This window comes from Anguilla rostrata, chromosome 17, assembly GCF_018555375.3.
Source record: "Anguilla rostrata isolate EN2019 chromosome 17, ASM1855537v3, whole genome shotgun sequence".
In the NCBI taxonomy this organism is placed as follows: domain Eukaryota; kingdom Metazoa; phylum Chordata; class Actinopteri; order Anguilliformes; family Anguillidae; genus Anguilla; species Anguilla rostrata.
The window spans coordinates 18237188-18257137 of record NC_057949.1 but is presented as its reverse complement, the minus strand read 5'-3'; the positions used below and the strand labels follow the sequence as shown (position 1 = coordinate 18257137).

The 19950-nt window shown below is 46.2% G+C and overlaps 1 protein-coding gene across 3 annotated transcripts; it reads left to right on the top strand.

The window, feature by feature from the left end:
- On the top strand, positions 1–19925 carry LOC135243342 (TRIO and F-actin-binding protein-like). Of its 3 annotated transcripts, XR_010326613.1 has the most exons (19): positions 1–166; positions 2020–2159; positions 2690–2874; positions 3181–5989; positions 6257–6404; positions 6916–6993; positions 10867–10923; positions 11456–11524; positions 11811–11900; positions 12083–12192; positions 12427–12853; positions 13490–13724; positions 14406–14517; positions 16222–16381; positions 16795–16902; positions 17659–17745; positions 17924–18129; positions 18192–18340; positions 18755–19925. XR_010326613.1 is itself a non-coding variant. In XM_064315093.1 (18 exons), the coding sequence occupies exons 1-17, from the start codon at positions 50–52 to the stop codon at positions 18083–18085; spliced, it is 5091 nt and encodes a 1696-aa protein (XP_064171163.1). In that variant the 5' UTR covers positions 1–49; the 3' UTR covers positions 18086–18096; positions 18755–19925. The 3 variants fall into 3 exon arrangements, 2 of the variants coding, with proteins under 2 accessions (XP_064171163.1, XP_064171162.1); XM_064315093.1 differs by lacking the exon at positions 18192–18340 and having other exon boundaries at positions 12427–12850; positions 17924–18096; XM_064315092.1 differs by lacking the exon at positions 18192–18340 and having other exon boundaries at positions 17924–18096.
- The last annotated feature ends 25 nt before the right edge of the window (positions 19926–19950 follow it).

Genomic DNA, 19950 nt, shown 5'->3' with positions numbered 1-19950 from the left:
CGGTTCCGGAGCGTGATGAGTGGGCGTGTGTGCCCCGCCCGGAGAAGCCATGCCCCTCCTCGAAGAGGAAGTCTGCTGCCAAAAGTTCCAGCCCAACATCTTTGACCCCTCCCGCTGCTTCTCCTGCCTGCGGACGAAAAAGCAGCACTCTGGTGTACCTGCACAGGTGAGCAGAGGACTGCAGAGCTTAACGCAGGTGTTGAGGAATTAAGAATAAATGAGGCGGGCACAGATGAGTGGGCACTGGGAGGAAGATGCAGGGAGGAAGATGATGAGTAAAAATGTACTGATGGGAAGGGTGACATTTCTTTAACTCCAAACTGAGATGAGCCATTGTGGGATATCTGTAGACTGGTACCAACCAACCAATGCTAACCAATCAAAGTTTGTTGTTTTTGTTGTGGACAACATGATTGGTTCAAACAAGCCACTGCTCAAGCAACTCACAGCACATTTTAGCTCCACCCATTCCAAGGTACTGAGTCCTCGCTCACCTCTCTCTCAAGCAGATGGGTGGTTGTGGCAGGGTTTGGTACAGTGATGCTCAAGAAGAATGTGAACAAGGAATATTAATACTACTCCGTCTCTTACATAAGGAGAGCGCGAATAACCAGTATTCATAAAGCTTCTTACAGTAGGAAGGATGTTAGATCTGCAATGAATACAGGCAGATCCTACAAGGTTAAAGTAACAGCAATTTAACCTTGTAATAATAAGTATGATTGTTGCATGTGTTTATAATATGTAGACATCCTTCCTGGCCCTTGAACCCCCTTGAAAATTACAATGGGATTCTTCCCCAGAAAATAAATGTTAAATAAATAGAGAAGAATACAGGTAAATAAAAATATGAGGAGAGCAGGGTGCAGGGAGGAGGGGAAAAGGTAGAGCGTGAAATCTCATTACAAATGAATGAAGAGAGATCAGGTGCAGCTCTTTTTGGGAACAGCCTGTAATGTAATATGAAGGCACAGCATGCATGCAGCAGAATCCTGAGTTACCCTGAACCTCATGAGCACTTGGAAAACACTGTGCTTTTCACCCACAAGTGCTCTGACATCATGCCTTGATGCTAATACTCATGTTCACTCCCAATTAGTTGAACATTTTAATGAGTGCACCAATGTTACTTGAAGCTGTGCTAATAGGTTATTACCTTCCTAAAGCTGCACTGATGTTGGCACCATTAGAAATGTGTCGGATATTCAGACACTGGTGTGTACTGCGTACTGCAGGGGAAGCTTTTGCTCTCCAAGTCGCAGTGAGGTTTTGGTCGGACTAGAAAAGGGGAAGTTGGGAACAGAACGACTGAAGAATTCCTTAAATAAGGCTGGGAAGTGAGGTCATTATGGCCATAACAGAATGGCAAAGCCAATGAAATAATGATGAGGAGAGCCGCGGTCTAGGTTGTGTTACGGTAGTGTAACCCTAATCCTGTGTGACAGATGGAGAAGAGGGGTAGAGGGAGGGAAGGTGAGGGAGGGAAAGAAGAGGTGAAACGGTGTCTGTCTTTCACACAGATCAAAGGATTAACAATGGATTTACAAAGAGGAACCTTGGGTGCTGACTGATGTTAAGTATGTCTGCTTGCAGGTGTAGTTATATAAAAATGCTGTTTAGTTTAATGTGATCTGTGTATTTTGATTTTTTCCCCTGCAACTTTATTTGTCAGTAAGTACTTTCTTGTATGTCAGATACTGTTTTAAGTTAATAAGCTCTGAAATGCAATATGCACTATTTTGCTGCTTAGATAGCTCAGTCTGGCTCTCCCTTGTCTGTTCAGTAATCATTGTATAACTATATGTTATAAGAATCTGTGGAGTGAGTTGAGACCTTTGTCAGATTGTTTCATCCCAATAAATGATCAGACAATTCTTTCTAAAATGAAAATCAGCAGCTTGATAATCACCCAGATTTAACAAAATTTTTAATAGTAATTATCCTAAACTAAACTCTTGGGCCAGTCAGATTTTCTGTAGTTGTGCTGATTGGCTGGTCGTGTCAAATTCCACTTGTCAGGAGGATTCTGACGGCTTGTCAGTGGTGAGCAGCTACTGTGATGTCACCAGGGATCGGCTGGGTTATGAAGACGGCTCTCTCTGCATCCTGAGCCCTGACTGTGCACTTTACATTTGTGACGAAGAGGACAGCACCACCAGGTAAAATTAATGACATGCGTTTTAATAAGGAAAAGTCTCTGCATTGAACACTCTGGGAAGTTCAGCCTTGGTGGTTTGGTGGCTCCTGCCATTTTCATGCTTTTCTAACTGACCGTTGGGTTTGCTTTAATGTCTCTTTCAGGACTGTAGAGTAAATTTTATTTGTATCCATATACAACTTTTTTTGCTTTCTTTGTTCTTCTTTTGACCTCTTCCTTCCCACATCAATCTATACTTCTCTTTTTTCTGTAATATTTATCTCCTTCTTGGCCCTGCTGTTACATTTCCTTCCCTAAATACCATTTTTTCTTTACTTTGTCTCTCCCTACTTTACCTGTGCTGCTGTCATCTCACTCCTTTTCTCCATCTTCCACTTCCCCTACTCACCTGTCATCTCCCTTCCCTCTGTTTCTTTCTCTACTTCCCTTTCTTTTTTGTCTCTCTCCTTATTGTTGTGTGAATTTCTTGCCCTCACTCATTCTCCTCTTTCTTCTTTGCTCTCTCTCTCCCTCCCTCTCTCTCTCACTCAGCACTCGGGATCAGAGTGATTACCCAGAGCTCAGTGGCTCCATTACCTCAGAGGAGGATTATCTGCACCTGCAGGATGCAGAGTCCCACCCCACCATGACCCGCCTGGACCCCCCTCCCCACAGACCCAACCCACGAGCCTGGATGGACGAGCCCAGGGGCAGGGAGAGTTTTAGCAGACACTCAGGTGAGAATCGCACAGGTGAGAATCAGTCAGGGGAGAATTGCACAGGTGAGAATCACACTTTTTCATAATCTGACACATAATCATCAATGTCATTTTGGTTGTCTTCTTTATCTTGTTAAGACCTACTTCCAGTAAAAGGTAATGAGGTATATTGAGGACACATTAACAGTAATTATATACTTACTTTGTGAATCTCCCTCAGGCTTTCACTTAGTCCCTCAGTACACTGGTTTTTTAAATGTTAGTGGGAATGCACAATACACAGTGCTAAACACGTTTGTCACAGCCTCTTTTTTGCTGTCTCAGGGTCAAAAGAAGAGAGGGAGCGAGAGAGTGGCTACTTTTCTCTGGGGAGGGCATCGGGCATCAGAACACCTCGGGAGAAGAGTCCGTCGCCCCCTTTCCGACATGCGGAGGCGGGCCGCCCCCTTCCCAGCACACGCAGCCCGGAACCTAAGGCTACCATTCCCTTCCGGAATCCTGACCTTGGAGTTCCATCTCAGAGGCGGAGCACAGACGTGCAGAGCCCTGACCCACCACCAATCAGCTCCTCTCCACCCCTGCACTCAGAATCCAATTACCGCCAGGGTCAGAGATGCCTCAGCCCCACCCCTTTTAAAGTAGCAGAATCCCTAGGCTCCTCCAACAGGAGGAGTGTCGATAACTCCTACTCCAAAGGCCACACGACCTCTCACTCTCTCTCCCAGCACCAGCAGACAGGACGCTCCAGTTCTATGCAGAGGGGAGGTACCTCACTCTCCCAGTCCACCTCTCCCTCTCGTAGCACCTCTCCATTCAGACGGACGGAGTCCTCAGGCTCCTCCCACAGGCAGAACTTTGACTCTGCGCCCTTTTCCCAGAGGAGCAGTCGGAGGTCCAGAAGCCCCTCCCAAAACTCCTATGGACGTGATGTGGATTCTGGAGGCTTGCACAGAAACCTTAAATCAGCTGTGAGCACGGTTGCTTCCAGAGTGCAGTCCAGCTCATTTGAACACCTGAAGAACTCTCTGAATTTAACTGATACAAAAAACTTGTCAATTAGACATAAGCGCAGTGCCTCTCCTGTCAGGGATGGCTATGGCGGCCCCAATCAGACGCTTTTGTGCAAAACTGAGACAGATACCTTCTCCAATGGTGTTTCCCGAGACAGTTGTAGTTTCTCCCCCTCAAGAAGAGGCTATGACTCACCCAGCCAATCCCTTCTGCGTAAAACTGAGACTAATGCCTCCTCCAATAATCGTGTCCATGACAGTCGTAGCTCCTCCCCCTCCAGGAGAGGCCATGACCCACCCAGCCTATCCCTTCAGCGTAAAACTGAGACTAATGCCTACTCCAATAATCGTGTCCATGACAGTCGTAGCTCCTCCCCCTCCAGGAGAGGCCATGACCCACCCAGCCTATCCCTTCTGCGCAAAACTGAGACTAATGCCTCTTCCAATTATCGTGGTCTTGACAGTCGTAGCTCCTCCCCCTCGAGGAGAAGCTATGACCCACCCAACCAATCCCTTCTACGTAAAACTGAGACCAGTGCCTCCTCCAATAATCGTTTCCATGACAGTCGTAGCTCCTCCCCCTCCAGGAGAGGTCATGACCCACCCAGCCAATCCCTTCTACGCAAAGTTGAGACTAATACCTGTTCCAATTATCATAGTCGTGACAGTCGTAGCTCCTCCCCCTCGAGGAGAGGCTATGACCCACCCAACCAATCCCTTCTGCATAAAACTGAGACTAATGCCTCCTCCAATAATCGTGTCCATGACAGTCGTAGCTCCTCCCCCTCCAGGAGAGGCCATGACCCACTCAGCCAATCCCTTCTACGCAAAGTTGAGACTAATACCTCTTCCAATTATCGTAGTCGTGACAGTCGTAGCTCCTCCCCCTCGAGGAGAAGCTATGACCCACCCAACCAATCCCTTCTGCATAAAACTGAGACTAATGCCTCCTCCAATAATCGTGTCCATGACAGTCGTAGCTCCTCCCCCTCCAGGAGAGGCCATGACCCACCCAGTCAATCCCTTTTGCGCAAAACTGAGACTAATGCCTCCTCCAATTATCGTGGTCATGACAGTCGTAGCTCTTCCCCCTCGAGGAGAGGCTATGACCCACCCAACCAATCCCTTCTGCGTAAAACTGAGACTAATGCCTCCTCCAATAATCGTGTTCATGATAGTCGTAGCTCCTCCCCCTCAAGGAAAAGTTATGACCCACCCAACCAATCCCTTCTGCGTAAAACTGAGACTAATGCCTCCTTCAATAATCGTGCTTGTGACAGTCATTGCTCCTCCCCCCCGAGGAGAGGCTATGACCCACCCAACCAATCCCTTCTGAGCAAAGCTGAGACTAAAGCCTCTTCCAATAATCGTGTCTGTGATAGTCGTAGCTCTACCCCGTCCAGGAAAGGATATGAGCCAGCCAGCCAATCCCTTCTGTGCAAAGCTGAGACTAATGCCCCCTCCAATTGTCATGTCTCTGACCCTCATAGTTCCTCCCCCTCCAGGAAAGGCTATGACATGTCTCTTTTGAGGAACACAGCCAATAGTGAGGCCAGATCCGACTCATCTGATGTGAAGAACACCTGCAGCCAGGGTAGAGCTGACGCCAACCCTGCCTACATGAGGAAAGCCAATCACAAAGACACAAGATCAGACCCAAGCACTTCACCTGGCTCCTGGCGTGGCTCCACCCTTTCCCTCCGTAGCCCTCCCACCTCCCGAAGCTCCTCCCCACCCAGGCGGAACAAGGGGGCAGACGTCCCCACCAACTCCTTGAAATCCAGTAGTCAGTCGACCAATCGGGGCAGCAGCAGGAGCAGAACCAACGGTAGACGAGATCTGGAGGCTCGTAGCCCTTCTCCAGAGTACAGAAGATCATCCAGTCGCAACAGGAGTCCCTCCCCTCAAAGGAGGAGGCGTGCGTCATCCCAGAGTTCCTTGTCTGAGTCTGAGTCCAGCCACATCTCCGGAGGGTCTGGGGCTGTGGGGTTCAACAAGGAGGAGTATGCCATGATGGCTGACCTCCCGAAGGTGAAGACGGTATTCCAGCGGGATGGGCCAGGGCAGCTGCGAAGAGCCCAAAGCCGCAGCCCAGAGAGGGAGGAACGCTATAAACCAGCCAGGTAAACGGGCAGAGCACATAAGGAGAGAGTTCAGTTTGGGGTAAGGGGGGGGGTGTTATTATGTAAGTAGCAGGGTGGAGGCGAGAGCAACTTAGGAAGGGTTAGTAGAAAATGAACTCCTGAAGAAAATGAGTGTGTAGCCATTGTGAAATGATATTAAGGATATCCAGTCTGCCATTTTATCTCTCTTGTGCGCAGTTCGAAATGTTTGGCTGTGCCTCCTAATCTGCTCTGAGTTTGCGTGCATGATGTTCCTGCTTCTGACAGCCACTCTCGGGAGAAGCACAGCTACTGGGAACGGGATGAGTCTGGCGAGCGAGGGAGATTGAATGACAGAGAGAGGGACCCGAGGGATGGGCTGGATGGACTGGGCAGGCTGTCCCGAAGCCACTCCTCCACCTCAGTGCACACGCAGGTACTTTTACTGAACAGAGCTTGGATCATGGAAAAGTGTTCGGCTATATGGGAATTATGTGCAGGTCTGCTTGGAGAATGTGGTGTGCTGAACACATCCAGCGACCTGGGGGCATTGTGCCTAACAACACCCCTGTATTCACAATACAGTGCTGCCTCTCATGCTGTATTGCTTAAATACAGCGCAGTCGTCTGCAGTTAGACATTGGCTCTTTTACAGGGGAAGATATCATGGCAGGAAAAGAGATCAACCCTCGAAAATGCAACTTGAATATCCTCCTGAACTCACCAAAGCACTGGCCTGTCTGTTTGTTGTATCATTGTCTCAGTCAGTACCTGGTTCATTGCTTTTCAATCAGTGTCAATGTACCTGTATTATCTATCATGTATAATCTTGTAATGTGTGTGTGCGCTTGTCTGTCTGTCTGTATGCTTGTCTGAGGGGGAGCGAGAGAGTGCATTTTATGTTCTATTGCTATCTGATGAAAGTTGGGGATATTGTTTGAATACAGGTGTACCTGGCTGACAGACCGGCTGGTAATTTCTCCAGCCTTCAGACTGATGCAGCAGATGGACTACGCACTGGAAAGGCATGTGACCCCGATCTGACCCTGATGCCAACCAAAATACTCCCATTAATGAACCACTATTCAATATATATTATTATTATCATTATTATTATTATGATTATAGTCAAGTACAGTGGAAGAATGCAGAACCTTAAGCTGCAGTAGCCCTGGTGTGAGTGTGGGTGGTACCTGTACTATATAGGAGATTACATTAAGGATGTGAAAAAAAACAACAATATTCAGAAATAAGTGAGAATAAAAGAACAATAACATCTGTAAATGCTGTCAACAACTGATTGTTCTACAGCAACTGTGCTGCTGTAAACACATCATACAGGTGCTCATTTACTGCATCGGGTAACACTCTCAGGTGTGAGTCAGCTAGTTTTCCCGAGCCTGTGCTATGGCAGTAAAAAAAAAAAAAAATTTAAGAGCTTTATTAAAATATTAATGCTAGGGAATTTATAGAACGTATTTTGCCGTTTTGCCTTTGAAATTATAACCGCATGTTGTTGGGGGCAGTGAGATGGAGTATTTATCCTCTCTCTCATCTGTCAATCTCTCAGTCTGTGTTTCTGTCTCTGAGACAGCTGTACTTATCATTAGCGTATGCTTGTGTGACTCAGTATTGTTGTTTATTGTATGGGCACGTCACGTCTGTAAGGAGCGCCTATCAGTAATACCACTGGTGTAGGCATGCATGAGCCAGGGCCGCCTAAATAGTATCCTGATTGGTCCGTTCAGCTAGATGTATTGTTAAAATAATCATTTGACTTCTTGGAGATGCATATTTCAGTTATTGTCTCTGTGCTTCCATCCCAATGTTAATTTCTGCCAATATTTTCAAAACGATGTTTGTAACAAAAGACAAATGTTTAATAAATGGGAGCAGTGAAGTCATCCTTCCTGAATCCTTCAAACTCAGGCGTGAATTTTGCACCATCAGCTCAAAAAGTTACAGCGTGAAGGACATTTTATGGCACATAACCGTGTAGGGTATCAAAAGGGATTGATCTGAGTGCAAGTAGCCGAGTGTCTGGCTTTAGGTTGCTGTTGAATTCATTCAACTTTTTCTTACCCTAGCCCTTTGATTGGTCAGTTGTAATTGTTTGCTTAAAGCTGATTGGTTGCGGACCCGCCCAGGAAGTAGCCGCTTTCGCGAGGGTGGCGGTGCTGCTAACTTTTCTGAAGTCGTGGGAAGTAGAAGAGAAGTGTTCATTTGTCAACGATTGTCTTTAAAATCTGCTTTTGCATGTTCATCTTAACTTTTAACAGAGTAAACCAGAACTGTATCGTAGAATCCTGAAATATTTTAAAACATGCATCTGTTTTAATTTCGACTAGCTGGTTAGCCAGGTAGTAGACATGCTGCGTTGCTATTCTGCCATCCAGAGCTCTCCATGTTAACTGGGAGCTAAAATTATATTTAACGTTAACTTATCCAACCTAACTTACTGAGTCACTGTTGGCTAATCTTTATTTGTGAACAAAATAAAGTTATAGCTAGCTAATATATATACACTTATCTTTTACAATCTGTCTTTTGGATTCAACGAACATGACGGTAAGTTTTGATCAGCTTTCTTACGTTTTTTCTAAGTTGGAGAGCTAACTCGCGCTAGTTAAGGAACTGTGTTAGTTTGGTTTGCCAGCGTGGCTAACTAGATAACGATTATATTGCGTGAAAAGTTCAAATAAAAAGTCATGCTCGTAACATCAGCGTCGCGAGGCTGTTGACAAACATCCAACCAGGTCAAGAAGGTGGTTATGTTAACGTTATAGCTATCGCTTGTTTTTTAGTTTGTATAGCTAGGTCGCTAACTTGGATACATTCGATGGCTATGCTGCTACGGTACTTTGTTAGCTAGCTCTGGCTATCTACGTTTTTCTGATTAGTCGTCCTCGAGATAAAAGGTTTACCCCACTGGCTATGTTAGCATGTTTATGGGTGGGTGTGCCTGCTTTGTTTATGTTGGGGTACTGTCAGTGTGGGATGTTGTATTGTTATTCTAACATTAGTTAATGCAATGCCATTCTTCTACACTTTTATGATGCTTTGGCTCACAAGTAATTTTCAGCACGGTTTTTGGTGCTAGCTAACAGTTAGGACATAGTTACCAGTCTGTTTTGGGTTTGTAAAGTATGGTATAGCGTTAGCTATTTATAACGTTTTATCGTCACCTAGCTAACTTTCCATAAATGTTGTTCCAAGATTAACCGCCTGTTTTATTTACGCATTACAGTACATTGACATATAGATACAAGTTTGCATCATAATTTTTTCAAAGGATAATTTGAAACCGCTGCTTTGGATTTCAGTAATGTTGGGGCCGATAGAAAGAATGCATTCATCCTTCACAGCGGAGTGTGTGTGTTTGCATGTCGACCTGCTTTCAAATGCTGCTGTTTTGATGTTTGCTTGTACTGAAAATGTAAAGCACGTGCAGATGTGACATAAACATCTGCGGTTTCATTTTCATCATATTTCTTTGACCCCCTCCATTTTTCTATCTCTCTTTTTATCCTCCGTTGCCCTGCTTCGTGCCTGCTGGCACAGCATTCTTTTATCATCTCTAGAAGAGCAGGATTTTAAACCTGCAGGCATTGGGACACCGATTTTTCTTTTTGAAAAAACAAAGTGTATCTGACGACACAGGATGGTGATAATTTAGATGTCAGAACGTAAAAATATAGAACTAGTTTTCTTAGGCAACTGTCAAATCATTTCAAATGTGGCAGCTTCTTCATGGCTTGTTTCAAAATATCCCGAAATACCAGTACACTGCAAGCTCATGTTTCAGGCTATCCTGATCTTACCTTTCACCCTCAGCATGTAGAGCGCTGTCAGATAGAGGGGGAATGGTAGAGATCGAGATAAGGGATGTACATAAGAAAGGTCAGTCGATCTTAGACAACAATAATGTTGACTTTTAGACGACAATCATGTTGGTTAAGAACGAAGTTCCATTTCCGCCCTCTGCTTTTTTCCCTGTCCTGGTATCTCTTTCTGTTAGGTAGCAATACTGTGTATTGCAAAGTACAGCGTTAGTGTGTTAACCCTTCCCATTACTGTAATGCCAAACAGGTTTTGTGTCGTCATGTCTCCTCTCTCACTGTGCAGGCAAAGCTGTGTGGATCTCTCTCCTCTGCCTGGTTATCAGTGTATCTGTAATATGCTCTGTTCCCCTGACTAACCACTGTGCATGTTTCTTTGTCTCTTCCATCTTTTCTTTCTCTCTCGCTGTCGCTCACTCTGCCTTCTAAGATGTCTTTGGTGTTTCCTGTTGCTTTTCACACTTCACTAAATTATCTCACTCCACACATCTCCTCTCATGACAACTTATACGCAGGCATCTGCATGTACATGCACGCACACACTCACACAATTACGCACACACACACACTCTCACAAATGCACCATATGCACACACACACATGAATACCAAATGCACAGACAGACTGACACACACACACACACACACACACACACCATATGCACACTCGGACAGTTAAATCAACAAGTGCCCTTGTAAATTGAGGTGACTAACAGTCCAGATGCGCACACTGAGCTATTTATCATAGTGCCCAGTGCTCATTTGGTCTGGCTTGTATTGTGCTGGCGAGGTGATGCTTAGAAGTGCTGTGGAGCAGAATATTGCTTACTGCAGAAGAAACGGTATCAGCTGTACATCATGATAAGCACAATAGTTTTTTTAGGTTTTCACTTTGAACTTGAGTGCAAACCAGTACATTAAAAAAGTGAGAGCAACTTTGTGTGGTCTTTTTTTTTTTACTGGTTCTCTTTATTCTGACGTCTGGGTTTGACACCCTGTCAGTTGTGTCATTTGAATATGGTTAGAGTCATTGAAATAGCCATTTCCCCTTCATTAACAGCCTGACCTCCTTAACTTCAAGAAGGGATGGATGTCAAAACTGGACGAGAATGGAGAGGTAAATTTATTTATTTATCTATTTTTATCTGTGCCATTTGAACTGTTTCTCACCTTCCATTCACAGTTATAAACTTAAATGAATCTAAAAACACGTTTTTAATGTTGTGTGTGTGTGCGTGTGCGCGCGTGCGTGCATGTGTTTGAAGTGATAGTTTCAATTTCCAGGTGTGTGCGCTCTTGAATGACAGAAGGGGTTTAGTGGTTTAACTGGCGGATTTAGCGGTTTAACTGGCGGGTTCTGGTTGTGAATATAAATTTGTGGCTGCATTTTTCCTTTGGTGCGGTGCATTAAACAATTTTTCAAAAAAACCCCAAACAACACGTACCGTAATCTTAAAATTATGGCATGACAACCTTTCATTATCTGGTACATTATCCGGCTCGGTGTTCTGGCTCTCAATGGATCGCATGCGTCTCAGTGAATTTGGAGATGTGTGAAAATAGCGTGCCGTAATTACAGGCCGGTGAATAGGCGGTGTTGTGAAACTGGAGTGGGCTGACTGGCATGTGTGTCCTGTGTGTGTCTGCAGTGGAAGAAGCACTGGTTTGTGCTGACAGAGGCCGGGCTGAGGTACTACAGAGATTCCGGGGCGGAGGAGGTGAGCGTTTGCACACGGCGGTTTGTTTCTGGTACAGCACAGTGCTATCAACTGCTAATTGGCTTGATGATGCCAGGGTCAACAGCGATGCGTAGCTGAGGAAACCTGAGTTTACCAGCCAAAGATAAAGGGCTTATTGGCATTTATTGAATGTTGTGAAGCTTCTAGTTTTCAGTTTTCATTTCTTCTGAATTCCTATCTCAGGTACTGGGTACAAACCAAACTTGGTTTGTGTTGTACCCTAACAGCCTGTCCCGTGTCACTCCTTTGTCTCTCCGCTTGACAGAAAGATGACCTTGACGGAGAGATCGACCTGAAATCCTGCGTGAAGGTGTCCGAGTTTGATGTGGAGAAGAACTACGGCTTCCAGATACAGGTGAGTGAGTTCCAGCGGCTCTGTCTTTACATGAAGTAGGCGTGGGCCGCTCTCTGCCTTTGCATGGTGGGACTTGTTTTGGTTCTGTGTGCGTTAGCCTTTCTCTTCCTCAGTAATGCAGAGTTCTGTGGCGTTTCGCGGTAAGCAGTGTGTTAATTATGGCGATCTCTTATCCACTCCAGACTCGGGAGGCGGTGTTCACGCTGTCGGCCATGACGGCGGGCATCAGGAGGAACTGGATTGAGGTTCTGAGGAAGAGCATTCGGCCCAGCAGTTCCCCTGACCTCACACAGTGAGTGATGAGAACCGCAGCCCTGTGACTGCAGTGTGGATACTGTGACTGCAGTGTGGATACTGTAGTGTGGATACTGTGACTGCAGTGTGGATACTGTAGTGTGGATACTGTACACACACTTCAGCACACCACAGACCTGCACTCTGCAGTAGCAGTAATGCAGGCACCGGCCTCTGCTGCTTGCACAGTGAGTCAGTGCTGATAGGCTTTGTACGCCTCTCTCTTTCTCAGGTTGCCTGACAGCAGTAGTGATAAGGAGAATTCCCACTGCCTGTCCCGCCCACTTTCGTCTCGCTGGTCATCAACCCGGCAACCCCACTGTGACCCCAGTTCAGAGGTCACCACCTCTGCAGCCACACCGCACCGATTTGACTACGTAGAACTGGCTCCCGTGCCAACAGCCTCTCCCCCACCAGCCGCCAATCAGAGGGAGGGGCCAGAGCAGGTCACCGGCAGGGAGACGGGCCACAGCCAATGGGAGGCCCTGTTGCACAGGAAGGAGGCGGGCTCTGGCTCTAACCAGAAGCTGCGAATCGAGGAGGAGATTGAGAAGAAGTGGGCGGAGTTTGAGAAGCTGCCCTTAAAGGAGATGAGATCGCTGCCACTGATTGGCTCTCGTACTGGCCATCAAGCCAACGAGGCGCTGCAGAGGGAGGTAGTGAGTGGAGCTGATTTTCAATTTGCACAAGAGCAAATGAACAAAATGATATAGATTATATACATTTTGTTGCTGCTGAGCTTTGTTACTGTTCAGAGTGGTGAGCAATATGAAGATAATCATTTTATTATACTTGCAGCTCTATAGTGCTATATATTAATTTATATCATGATATCCTGCCAGTAATCATTTTAATATGGGGTGGTAGTCATATACACAAAAATGTGTCATAGTTTTCGGATAATATATTGCTCACCCCTGCCTGTAATTAAAGTTCTGTTGCTTACCTGTCGTTACAGTCTCAGTCTCCAGGACAGAGACGGTTCCTCTGCCCCTGAGGTTGGAACCGTACTTTCCAATAATTGGTCACAGTGCATGAGCGCTCAAAAGCAGATCTAAAAGAACTCTTTCTGAATTCCCTCAGCTGATCTGTGAACATCAGCATTCAGTTGTTATGCAAATTGGATGCATTTTGGTTCCTGTCTCAGGGCGTTGATTTTCATTGCAGAGGAAACGCTGTCGGCATGGTCACTGAGTGCATGCCTGCTTCGCTTTGCTGTGTGTGTGGTGTGTGTGGTGTGCGTGTGCACGCGGTGTGTGGCGTTCTTTAGCGTTCTCCCGGTTTCCCTTCTTCAGGTGGCGTCTCTGAAGCAGCAGCTGGAGAGGTTGAGGAGCGGGGGAGGGGGGGCGGGGGGGAGGGGCGGGGGAGGGTGTGGGCTGGAGGCGCCGTGCGGCCGCAGTCTGGCCGCGATGGAGAAGGCCCACACGCAGGCGCTGGAGGAGATGCAGAAACAGCACGAGCGCGAAACCAGGAAGTTGGAGAGGGACAGAGACAGGCTGCTGTGGGAGGAGACTCAGGCCACTGCACAAGGTCTGCACGCTCTGTCCCTCTGTCCTCCTGTCTGTCTGTTCTGTCTGTCCGTCTGTCCTCCTGTCTGTGCGTCTGTCCCTCTGTCCTCCTGTCTGTCCATTCTGTCTGTCCCTCTGTCCTCCTGTCTGTCTGTTATGTCTGTCCTCCTGTCTGTCTGCCTCTGTCCCTCTGTCTTCCTGTCTGTCCGTGTGTCTGTCCTTCGATCCTTCTGTGCGTCTGTCCCTCTGTCCTCCTGTCTCTGCGTCTGTCCCTCTGTCCTCCTGTCTCCGTGTGTCTGTCCCTCTGCCCTCCTGTCCCCCTGAGTGTCTCTCCCTCCCTCTGTCCACCTGTGCATCTGTCCCTCTTCGCACCTATGCCTCTGTCCCTATATCTGTACCTTTGTCCATCTGTCAGTGTGACCAGTTCTTCGTACACTCAAACATCTTTTTTGATTAAGCCAGTAATTATAAACATACTGGTGTTCAGTCCGTATAGGTCTAAGTCCATGTACATACTGAACGATACTAGGTGATGTTCTGTGTGTCTGCCCGTTTTAAACTCTCTTTGGGCTTGTGATATTCAGTCAATGTGTGAGTGGTTCTCACCCTGTCCAGTTTTAATATATCTTTAATATATCTGATGTTGAGACAGTGTGTATACCTAACTGAATGATGCTGAGTAATTCTCTGTCTGTTTCCGTAGCGATGGAGGTGCTGAAGAAGGCGCACAGGGAGGAGCAGCAGAGGGAGGTGGAGAGGGTCAGGAGGCTGTGCGGAGGAGGTGGTGATACTGAGACTCTGCACGCACAGCATCAGTGAGTCCCCCTGTTCTGCGCAGCTTTCTATATGCCTGCGCAGCTCTCCGTATGCCTGCGCAGCTCTCTGTATGCCTGCGCAGCTCTCTATATGCCTGCGCAGCTCTCCGTATGCCTGCGCAGCTCTCCGTATGCCTGTGCAGCTCTCTATATGCCTGCGCAGCTCTCCGTATGCCTGCGCAGCTCTCTATATGCCTGTGCAGCTCCCTGTATGCCTGCGTAGAGAGGTGTGGAAAAAAAACACGATTCTATTCTTCAGCAGGATCGCTACTCTCTCCCTCTATCCATGTTTCTCTACCCCCCACCCTGTCATTTCTTGCTGTCTCTCCATGTCTTTTTGCTCTCTCTCTCCATCTTTCTCTCTACATCTTCCCCTCTCCCTGTCTCTCCATCTCTATTTTTCAATGTCTCTCGCATTCCCACCTTCTGTCCATCTCTTGCGTTCTCCTCATCACTCGTTGTTTCTCCCTGTCTCTTCGTTTCCCTCTCCCCCTCCCTCATGCCTCTCAGTTATGGCTCTATTGTAGAACGTGGCACAGTAACAGAGTAATTGCTCCCAAATATACTCTGTTGTACTCCCGCACCCTTCTCCTCAGTTAAGCTCATTGAAATGCCACCCAGCTTCACTGTAGCAAACTGTTCTGCATCATACCCTGCTACATGCAAACCGTTCAACACATTTTTCAAAGTCCATGTACATTCTGCCGAGTACGCACTTGTAATCTTTCTGCCAAGTATGCACTCATAATCATTCTGCCAAGTATGCACTCATATAATCACGTATGCACTCTCATACTGCACTGGCTGTGTGGGCATGCTTGCAAGGCACCTCGGGAATGCAGACTTGTTTAGCCACGGATCACGGTTCTGTCAGTTTGCCCAGATAATTCAGGACTGTGGCAAATCTGACATGTTTGCGCTTGGCTGAAGGAACTGTGCCATATTTCATACAAGGCAGTAAAAACGGGTCTTTCATGGATGGCACCAGTGAACATACAGCACTGCACAGTGTATGCACATGCACCAGTGAACAGCCAGTACTGCACAATGCATGCACATGCATATGCACCAGTGAACAGCCAGTACTGCACAGTCCATGCACATGCATATGCACCAGTGAACAGCCAGTACTACACAGTGTATGCACATGCACCAGTGAACAGCCAGTACTGCACAGTGCATGCGCATGCATCATTGAACAGACAGCACTGCGCAGTGTGTGCACATGCACCAGTGAACAGACAGTGTTACACAGTGTATGCACGTGCTGTACGGTATATGGGAGGTAAGCAGGAGCTGCAACACTATCTCTTAAATGGCACTAAGCCCATCTCCCTGTTGTAGCTGGCTTGGTTTGGATCTCAGCTGATGGGAGTCTTGCATGCTGCTCAGCTGCTGTTGTCCCTGAGGCTGTTTTAGAATGGGACCTGTACTCGCCCACATTGTGTTTGTGCACCTCTGTTTCCACTGCAGGCAGCATCTGTTTGATGTGTGACGGACAGCCTGTTTGTGTTTATAGTCACTCCTCCTCTTAAAAGATTATTATAAAATCAGTGCGTATGAGATTGCGTAATGCTAAAAGTGCATATGTACACTTTCTCTCTCACATGCACGCACACAAACATACACACACTTACACACACACTATACACACACTCACGCTCACACACACACTCACACACTCTCATTCTCTTGTCCCCTCAGGTCAGAGATGCGGGACCTACGGAGGGAGCTGGACAGCCTGTCAGAGAGATACTCCCAGAAGTGCCTGCAGCTGAACAGGGCTGAGCAGAGCAGCGGGGAAAGAGAGAGGGAGATCAGCCGCAGGGAGAGAGAGATGGAGCAGCTGAGGAAGGAGAACCAGGTGGAGGAGAGCGGAGAAAAGGGGGGGGGTGTGGAATTTGCACACGTACAGAATACTGTGTAGCAACCTGGGCTGTGAATTCCCAACCTGAGGGTCATTGGTTCAAGTCGCCGCTGGGGCACTGTTGTAAAGCCAGGTGCTTTCTGCAATCGCTCCAGTAAAAATGACAGATGTACACAGTGGCAGTTTATAATTCAGTTACAAGAGCAATTGGCAAATGCAGTAGAGCCAATATTATTGTAGGTGTTTTTGCATTGCCCTGTTCGGAACCCCTATCGTTCTCACTCTGAGCGGATTGCATTGTCAGTTCACTTCCTGTCACTTCCTTTGTCACTATTTCTGTCTGTAGCAGCTGTGAGTGAGTGTCTCAGTGCGTGCGGCTCACTCTCCCCCCTCCCCTCTCTGTCCCATAGGAGCTACAGTCCAGTCTGATGGAGGAGATCAGCCACATGCGCACCAAAGGTCAGGGGTCAGAGGTCATCTCCCCAGACAACTGTGAGCGAAACTCCTGTGAACTAGAGGTGAGTGGGAGAGTTAATGATGAAAGAGACTTTGAGCATGCAGAAACATAGGCCTTAGAGGGCTGTTGTTTTTTATTTATTTAAATAGATTTAGGAAGGCAATTACATTTATAGCGTAAGGGTCTTTATTTCTCTATGGGATTAATTAATTATGATTTATTGAAGCACATAATTTAAATGACATCACAGTCTGGTAATTGTTAATAAAACAAGTGTTCACCTTTTTTTGTTTTGTGTTTTCTTTTGATTGCTTTGTACTTTTTTATTGGATGTTGAATGCACCCTGGCTGGTGAATACCGCACCTCACTGTAAATCCCACATAGTTGAGGATTTGGTGAGGCCTCAATGGGATCCACATTAGTGCATTATGCTGCACAGTGACATCTGGTGGTTGGTCACAGGTACTTTGGTGTCCAAATGGTCAAAGTCATTTGATAAACAAATAGGACCAGAAGGTATCCTGATCTCTGTAAAGGGTGGAGCTGGCAGGTGCTGTCGGACGTTGGCTCTGTTTCGTCATAGCATAACACTATGATTGTTCAAAGTCAGTGAGTCATTCATGGCTCAGGGAAAGCTCCACCCACTCAGGGTCAAGGAAGCCTCACGTGACTTCTTATTGCTCTTATTGTGTGGCTAGTTCTTAAGATTATCTCTGTACCATTGTTCTCCAATGCTGTAATCTCATTGGCTGTTCCATCGTTCTCTGATGCTCTAATGGCATTGGCGATCCGGTGTTGATCTCATTTGTCTTGCAGGTGCTGTTGCGAGTGAAGGAGAAGGAGGCGCAGTACCTGTACAGGGAGATCACCTGCCTCAGGAACGAACTGCAGTCTCTACACATGGTAGTCATTCACTGTGTGCATTCGTATGCTCATGCGTGTCGTGCCTTAAATTGCAAAAGGATATGCTAAGTAGCTTGTTGGTGGTTTGATGAAGTCTGTTCTGTCTCTTGTTGTTTTGCTGGGAATCTGGGATTTCTCTCACTCTGAATGTCTCTGGCTCCCTATGTGGCTGGACCAGGAGAAGCAGACAGCCTGTGACCGCTACAAGGAGGTGTACGCAGAGATGAACCTGATCAAGAGCCGCAGCGAGCAGGAGATAGAGGCCCTGAAGGACCATCTGAAGCTTGCATTAGCTGCACTGCATGAGAGAGAACTGTTTGGGAACAGCCTGGAGCACTGAGACTCACACAGGTACTCAATACTGAAGCACTGAAACTCACACAGGTACTCTACTAAAGCACTGAGACTCACACAGGTACTCTACTAAAGCACTGAGACTCACACAGGTACTTTACTAAAGCACTGAGACACACATGTACGCAATACTGGAGCACAGCTACTCAATGCTGGAGTACGGAGTCTCACACAGGTACTCAATGCTGGAGCACCGAAATTCACACAGGTACTCAATATTGGAGCACTGAGACTCACACAGGTACTCAATACTGGCATACTGGCACTCATGCAGATACAGTAGAGGAGGTCTACTGCTGATATCCTTCACATAATTATCTTAGAGTTGAGTTCTGGGAATGAAATGATTTCTGTGTTTCAAAGCTCTCCAGAACCAATTGTCATGAAGTGGCTGTTTACAATAAAGCTAAACCCTGTTAACATGATTGACATGTTGGACCAATAAGAGCTGCTTTATATACTCAGTGTGGAGTGTGAAATTTTAAGCACAGAATGCCGTAGAAAAAAAAACAAAACTTTCCACGTATTCAGAGAACTCTCAAAGAGGACATCTCTCATAGAGATTTTATAGACTCGCTCTCAGAGAACACCATACTGTTAATCTCATGTGCTCTTAGTAATAATGATTTTTCTCTCTCGTTTTGGTTTCTGTTAGTAACCAGGGCAATGAAGAGATGGTCCCTAAGGAACGAAAAAGCCTTCCAGTGCTGTGGAAGATGCAGATAGTGCCTTAGCTTTCAATCAATCAGCCAATGAGCAGTGAAGACTGGCTGATCAGTTACATACACTGGGTCGCCCAAATATGAATCTGCACTTTTTTATCTTTGGGTTTTTTATTGAGTGTGTGAGCGAGTGTGTGTCTGGGGGGATGGGGTTATTTTTAAGAAATACTTTTTTATGGAATCATTGTGTCTGTCCCGTGGAGAGTGTGTCTAGGTGCAGTGCAATACAGTACGTTTTGGATTTTTAGTTTTTATTTTTTGTTGCCTGTCTGATGAAACCATTTGCATGTCCAATTCACCTGACACAGATCAGATTTATTATACCATTCCGTGAACTATCAAACCTACATGACAAAGGCTTTATTGTCTGTTTAATTCAGTAGCCATGGTTTATGTTAGGTTAGTGGGGTGAGATAATCATGATTTTGGTCAGCAAATCATAGATTATCTTCACGTTTTATTTTTTGATTACTTTTTTTTTTTTTTTTTTTTTAACTTTTTGCAAATGTAAAAGTTTTGAAAATGAGAGACGGGTTGTCTGAGTCTTAAGTAGAGCCACGGAGGAAGAATGTTTTACAGCTGTGCACTTAATGCTGAAATAAGTGGGACATATGGATAAATGCTGTTCCTCATGAAACGCCAGTCACTGGGAGAATCAGAGAACCTAAAGCGGACACAGACGCTGGGGGGAGGAAGAGCTACACTGCTTATCTCATTCTGTGCCTGACAGTCTACAGAGTTGCACCGCAGCTTTCTTACATTGCTCAGCTATGATCCGTCAGGACGGTTGAAATGACCATTTGTACTGTTCACCGCTGACCCCTTCCATTTAAAACTGAAGAGGAGATGGAGGCATAATATTTGACGTGTGTCAGACCAGCTGGATCTGAGTGTGAGTGAGTGTATGAATGCGCCACAATGACCTGGTGTTGCTTCAATGAGCCAATGTTTTTATGTGATGTGTGAAGAGCTATGAGGAGGTGATCAACTGGATATCTGTCTTTCTAAAAAAATGGACAGAATGTGTTTTTTCCCACATATTTAAAGTACACATGTCTATATGTAAAGTACTGTCATTTTACAATCAATAAAATAAAGGTTAAATGTCTGTTGTATTTTTGAAAAGGCC